Here is a 7,379-nt window from a genome sequence, read left to right as displayed (position 1 = left end):
CAGCATGGATGGAACTGGAGAGCATTATGCTAAGTGAAACAAGCCAGTCAATGAAGGAAAAATACCACATGATCTCACTCATTTATGGATAATAAAGACCATTATAAACTGATGAACAAAAATAGATACGGAGGCAAGCAGCATTAAACAGACTGTCAAACTATAGCAGGAAGGTTGGGGAGGGTTGGGGGGCGGGGTAAGAGATCAACCAAAGGACTTGTATGCATGCATATAAGCATAACCAATGGACACAGACACTGGGGGGTAGGGGAGGCCAGGGGATTGTCAAGGGCGGGGGAAAAAAAGGAGAAACATGTAATACTCCTTGTAATAATTTAAGCAATAAAAAAAAAATGAAACATACAAACAAACAAACAAAAACAAAAAAAGATTTACTGTCTTAAGGTGAAAAACTGAAATATTTATACTTGCAGAGATTTGGCAATGGTCCGTTCTTGACATTTTCATTTGAATCCTCAGACTCAACAAGTTCAAAATTGTGCTTATTTTGCCCCTAAACTCCCATCTGCACAATTACCCAAACCAAAAATCTGAGCATCTTCATTGACTCCTTCCTTTCCTTCAGTATTCATATCCAATTAATTACCGTGTTTTATATGTTACTTCCAAATATGTTTTAAATCTGTTTGCTTCTTTATCTCCATTGCCACCACTGTACACCAGCTGTCTTCAGTAGCTGGGATTACTGTAGTAGACTACTGACTGGTATCCAGGCTTGTTCTCTTCTTCCTTCTCCTCTGTTCTTAAGACTCTAGCCAGAATAACATTTTACACCCTGATTTGATTACATCACTCTACTACTCTGCTTTAAATACATATTTTTAAAGATAATTCTTGTGCTGTAAAAACAACATGTTTTCATTGATATTTAGACAGAGGGGAGGGTGGAGAGGGAGGGAGGAAGGGAGGGAGAGAGAGAGAGAGAGAGAGAGAGAGAGAGAGAGAGAAGCATAGAGAAAGAGAGAGAGAGAAACATTGATCGGCTGCCTTTCATGCTCCCTACCGGGGATCAAGCCTCCAGCCTGGGCATTTGCCCCAACTGGGAATTGAACCAGCAACCTCTTGGTGCATAGGATGATGCTCAACCAACTAAGCCACACCTGCCAGGACTCTGCTTTAAATATTTTAATTGATTTTCATGGCTCTTGGGATAAAATTCAAAATCCCTAATGTGGTCCTTTAAAGTTATTCATGATTTGGCTCTGCCTAGTTCCCCAGCCTCATCTCCATCTCATGTGGTCCAGCTGCACTAGATTTTATTTGTTCTTTGAAGTACTGTGTTCCTTTCAGCTTTGGTTCCTTTGTTCAAGCTATAACTTCCACCCCTTACTCGTGTCTTGCTTGTTCTTTGTTCTTTCTTTGATTCATTGAACAAATATTAAGTATCTACAATCTGCCAGCTACTAATATACATGCAGGGGATAAAGTAGAGAATGAAACTGGGGGAGGGGAGATACTCATGAAACTTTCTGTTCTTTTTTTTTTTAGTCACTTCATTAATATATAATATAAACTTAGTTGCTTAATATCTTTTTACCCCTCTATGATTTGAGTTTCATGAGGGTAAGGACTTGTACATAGGAAGTATTCATTAAATATTTGTGGAATGAAAGAATGGTGTGCTCTTTGTTGATGTGGTGAAATATAAGTTACTATGCAACATTGGTTGTATAATGTTACTGTAAGTGATTAAAGTGATGAATTTGAGATAACTACCTACTGAAGTGAACAGGGAAACAAATAGAAACACTGTATTTGAAAGTCACAAATGAGAAAATACATTTATTGTATATGTAGGTATTTTATATCTATGTATTAAACTGACTTCTAAATTAATACTTTACACTGTATTATTTAGAAATCAAGAATTACTAGCCTTTTTGTGATGTCTTGGAGAGTAAGAACTTAGTAGAAAAAAGCACATTTGATAATTTCAAAACATTGCTTAAATTAATGTTATTTTGTTTTCTAAATTTATTAGCTACATAAATTTGCTTTCACTTTAAAAACTAAAATCTCAACTTAAAATTTTGACATTTTTTCTTAGGGCATTATTTGAATATGATGTCAAATTGTATAAAAGTTTGACTCACCTGACAAAGTATAACACTTGGCTTGTGTTAGTTATTGTGGTCTTTAACTTGTGTCTAATTTCCTCTAGGCTGCCAAACGAGGGATTCTTTCATCTGGTCGGGGCAGAGGAATTCATTCAAGAGGTCGAGGTGCAGCTCATGGCAGAGGCAGGGGTCGGGGCCGAGGTCGAGGTCGAGGTCGAGGTGTACCTGGTCATGCTGTGGTAGATCACCGTCCAAGGGCATTGGAGATTTCTGCATTTACAGAGAGTGATAGAGAAGATCTTCTTCCTCATTTTGCGGTACTTTCTTACTGAGCAACAAAGCAAATATAATCATTGTTGTGGATAATAGATATATTAAAGGAGAAATTATGAAAATGACATGAGTAATTTAAACCCATTAATTTGACCAAAGAGTTTGATTACTTTATAAGTCTTATTAATTATTTAAAAAATAAGCTGTAGGGGTTTTTTTGTTTGTTTAATTATCTGGAAGATAATGTTGCAATTCTTACACTTAGTGAGCCTTGAGGTATTGTGAAATGAGTGATTTAAACTATTGCTTTAGAGAGGAAAATCCTGTAGTTTACTTTTATTTGATACTTTTAAGGAAAAATTTAACATGTTGCATGAGTCATCCAGATTTTTAAAATTAAGATGGAATTTTATGTGTTAATATTGTATTCTAGGTCTAGCCAACCTAGAAAGGAAACTGCTACTGGTCCCAGTGGATAAAAATTATAGCTTAAAACTTATAAGCACTTCTTTTTTGGGGAAGTGTTATTCTGAGTGCCTTATATAACTCACTATGTTTTAAATTATCTTGACAGCTCTAAGAGATAGGTACCTTTATTGTGCCTCATTTTAGAGATGAGGAAAATGAAGCATGAAGAGATTAAGTAACTTACTCAAATTTACACAGCTTTTAACTGACAGAGCTTGGATCTGACTGATTCTAAAGTTTATTCTCTTTACAGAATTTTTCTGTATAGGTGCATGTGCATTTAATGAAATCATGTTTATAATTTTATTTTTGTATAAGAAAGAAGGAAGGTATTAGTAATGATATATAAAGGACTAGAATTTTTTTTAAAATCCTTACCTAAGGATATTTTTTCCATTGATTTTTAGAGAGAGTAGAAGGGAGATAGAGTAAGGAGGGAGAGAGAAAGAGAGAGAGAGAGAGGGAGACAGAAACATCAATGTGTGAGTGGGAGACATACCAATCGATTGCCTCCTGCACATGCCCCAGTTGGGGCTGGGGATCGAACCTGCAACCCAGGTATGTGCCCTTGACCATGAGTTAAACCCCCGACCTTCAGTGCGTGGGCCAACACTTTAATCACTGAGCAACACCGGCTGGGCTGTGGACTAGAATTTTATATGATAAAAGTTGCTGTTTGTAGGAAAGTCTTCCTTCACTTGGAAAAAATCCAACATACGAAACAAGCATAATTTCATAGGTTTAGCTTTCAAATGTCTGAAAAGGTAGTGTGTGTGGTCTGTAGGAGTCTGTAGTAAGAGTGAAAGCAGGATCAAAAGATATGGACTCTTATCCTGGTAATTTACTTAATTACTTGGGGGGGATTACTTAAGTTCTCTTAATCTTTTTCCCCCCATCTTTAAATTGGGCATGATACTAAAAAAAAAACACCCAAAAACACTAAGAATATTTTGAGGATTAAATATTCTGCTTTAGAAAGAATTTAGCATATTCTGGAATGAAAATAATGAGTATAAAAGGAAAGACAATAAGGAAGCTCAATTTTGGTCATTGTTTCCTTTATTTAAAGAATAGTTCAATGAAGTATAAGTTTCCTTAATTTTAGAAAGTGTAAAATTATAAATTGTTATTTGGAAGATAGGACCACCCTCTACCTTACAATATTAAGTACCAAAATGAATTATTCACCATTTTTTCTGTTAATAACCATGAATTGTTATGTATTTTGGGTTATATTTTGATATTTTAACATTTTACAAAACCACTAGGATTTTGGATATTTCAAAATATTTATTTGGAGGAAATACTTGTTTTTAATTTAAAGCAATATGGTGAAATTGAAGATTGTCAGATTGATGACTCTTCACTTCATGCAGTAATTACATTCAAGACAAGAGCAGAAGCTGAAGCAGTAAGTATTATAAATAATCTGATTTACTGAAGATTCAGATTTAAATATTTTATAAATCTTGCTTTTAAGTTTTAATATAAATGAATTTTTTAAACTTACTATATAACTACATTTTTAGAATAGATGGAACATATCAGTAGAATTCATGGCCACAAAAAAATGTCATTGATATATATAAAAGGCACATATGAAAAGTGTCTCCTCGGGAGTTCAGTCGGGAGACCAGGAGTTCGATCACTCATTATGACGTGTGCTGACCACCAGGGGGCGGAGCGGAACGAAGGAAGGGCCCCAGCTGGCAGCCAGAAGGCGCTGATCAGCCCTGATTGCCGGCCAGGCCTAGGGACCCTACTGGTGCATGAATTTTGTGCACCAGTCCTATAGTATGTAACATGTTATAATTAGAATATATAGTCACCAAGTTGAATGTCATGTTATATTGTTTCAAGACATCAGGAATTCTGTTTCTTTTCTTTCACTCCACTTTCCATTATCCTTTTTCTGAGATGGCCTAGAATGAAGTCTTCTTTGGCAGACTGAGATACAATTTTCATCGCTGCCCTTCTTAATCATCCTTCATCTTCTGCTTCTTAATACGTTTTGACTGAACCCTAAAGAAGTTTCCATAATCAGTATATGCCCAACTAAACCTCTACAACTTTTTGCCCAAGACATGATACAAAGTTATAGCTTTTAGGGTCCTTTTAGTACAGTTGTCTTAAACCATTTTGAATTGTCTTTCCAATGAAAGACCAGAATTATATGCAACCTTGTCTTTCTTCTGGGTTTAAAAGATTAAAAGAGAAAAATGGGTATGAGATGTGGGGGATTTATAGGAACCTTATGTGTTTTTTGTTCAGACTTGTAGAGAAATAGATGCACCATTTTGTCCTTAGAAAAAATGCATTAAATGTTCTAAACAGTTAATTTAATGTGAATGAATTATTGGATGGTTTTCAGAAGTTTTAAATTGATTGTGGTCTAAATAAGTTTTAAAATACCTTCTAAATATTGATTTATCCTTTTTTTAGTAAATATTTCCTGCCAGCAAAATGGTACATTGTTGGGGCTTACCAGGTAGGGGTTGCTCTCGGGGCATTGTACTCAATAAAAGATTGTGGGTCTGATAAGTATCAGAAAAGTGTTCAGCTGAGCCTGTAATAACCTAGTTTCTAGGTACTGGGGTGGGGATTCCTTATCATAGAGTTCTATTTTTATAAATCTAGTTTTGTTTTTTTTTTAAATTAAATCTTTATTGAAGATTATTACAATTGTCCCTCTTTTTTTCCCCCATAGCTCCCCTCCACCTGGTTCCCACCCCACCCTCTGCCCTTACCCCTCTCCCCCCACTGTCCTCATCCATAGGTGTATGATTTTTGTCCAGTCTCTTCCTGCACCCCCCACACCCCTTTCCCCCCAATAATTGTCAGTCCACTCCCTTTCTATGCCCCTTATTCTCTTATATGCACAGGTTTATTCTGTTCATCAGATTTTTTATTCACTTGATTTTTAGATTCACTTGTTGATAGATGTGTATTTGTTGTTCATAATTTGTATCTTTACCTTTTTCTTCTTCTTCCTCTTCTTAAAGGATACCTTTCAGCATTTCATATAATACTGGTTTGGTGGTGATGAACTCCTTTAGCTTTTCCTTATCTGTGAAGCTCTTTATCTGACCTTCAATTCTGAATGATAGCTTTGCTGGATAAAGTAATCTTGGTTGTAGGTTCTTGCTATTCATCACTTTGAATATTTCTTGCCACTCCCTTCTGGCCTGCAAAGTTTCTGTTGAGAAATCAGCTGACAGTCGTATGGGTACTCCCTTATAGGTAACTGACTTTTTTTCTCTTGCTGCTTTTAAGATTCTCTCTTTGTCTTTTGCTCTTGGCATTTTAATTATGATGTGTCTTGGTGTGGTCCTCTTTGGATTCCTTTTGTTTGGGGTTCTCTGCGCTTCCTGGACTTGGAAGTCTATTTCTTTCACCAGGTAGGGGAAGTTTTCTGTCATTATTTCTTCAAATAGGTTTTCAATATCTTGCCCTCTCTCTTCTTCTGGTACCCCTATAATTCTGATGTTGGTACGCTTGAAGTTGTCCCAGAGGCTCCTTACACTATCTTCGTATTTTTGGATTCTTTTTTCATTTTGCTTTTCCGGTTGGGTGTTTTTTGCTTCTTCGTATTTCAAATCTTTGACTTGATTCTTGCGATCCTCTGGTCTGCTGTTGGGAGTCTGTATAATATTCTTTATTTCAGTCAGTGTATGCTTAATTTCTAGTTGGTCCTTTATCACAACATCGAGGGTCTCACTAGATTTCTTAAGGATCTCAATACATTTATCGGCGGTTTCCATAAAATTCTTGAAAAATCTTAGAACCGTGGTTTTGAACTCTATATCCAGTCGTTTGCTGTCCTCCATTTCTGTCATTTGTGACCTGTTTCTTTGTCTTCGCATTTTGTCTGCTTCCCTGTGTTGGTAGAGTGGTTTTGTGTGCTAGGTGTCCTACAGGGCCCAGTGGCTCAGCCTCCCCAGTTACCTGAGGTGGACACTCTTGGTGCACCCCCTTGTGGGCTTTGTGCACAGTCTTGTTGTAGTTATGCCTTGATTGTTTTAGGTGTCACTGGGAGGAATTGACCTCCAGGCCAATTGGCAGTGAGAATCAGCTGTGTCTGCAGTGGGAGAACTTCTGTGCTGAAGACACCCTTCTGGGGCAAGACTTGCTTCAGTGGGGCTTTGGTGCTCACTGAGTCTGCCCCCTGAGTGTGTTCCTTATGAATCTGAGGAGTTGTAATCTGGGTGGTCCCACTCTGACCACTGGGTACACTGGCTCTTGGATCTAAGGAGGTGCTAATTAAGCCTCTTCCTGAGGTTACCCAGCAGGAGCTATGAAGAGATATGCAGATTCCCCTTCCTTTTTTGGGGGTTTGGGGGTGCCCAGATGAGGCCCAGCTGAGAAGCAATGCAAGCTGCTGTGGGGCCTTGGGCCTTCTCTTGGAAGTTCTGGGTCTGTCTGGCCCAGCTGCAATTTGTTAGGTAGTTGTCAGGTTGTAAAGGACCCGGGCATTCATATGCAAAAGGCTTTGCAGCAGCCTGGATGGGGCGGGGTCTCAGAATCAACAGGGCGGAGCAAGCAGCTATGGCTGATTCCCAG

General features: G+C 37.6%; 1 protein-coding gene across 14 annotated transcripts in view; it reads left to right on the top strand.

Moving 5' to 3' along the window:
- Positions 1-7,379, top strand: part of RBM26 (RNA binding motif protein 26) — an 87,312-nt gene that overhangs the window by 61,512 nt on the left and 18,421 nt on the right. For all 14 annotated transcript variants that reach the window (XM_014543791.1, XM_014543754.1, XM_014543749.1 and 11 more), the window contains 2 exons: positions 2,183-2,395; positions 4,144-4,230. In XM_014543791.1, the coding sequence (XP_014399277.1) occupies positions 2,183-2,395; positions 4,144-4,230 (300 nt within the window). The remainder of the gene's footprint in view (positions 1-2,182; positions 2,396-4,143; positions 4,231-7,379) is intronic.

This window comes from Myotis brandtii, unplaced genomic scaffold (assembly GCF_000412655.1).
Source record: "Myotis brandtii unplaced genomic scaffold, ASM41265v1 scaffold110, whole genome shotgun sequence".
Lineage (NCBI taxonomy): Eukaryota > Metazoa > Chordata > Mammalia > Chiroptera > Vespertilionidae > Myotis > Myotis brandtii.
The sequence above is the reverse complement of the archived record's forward strand: the minus strand, read 5'-3'. Positions and strand labels throughout refer to the sequence as shown.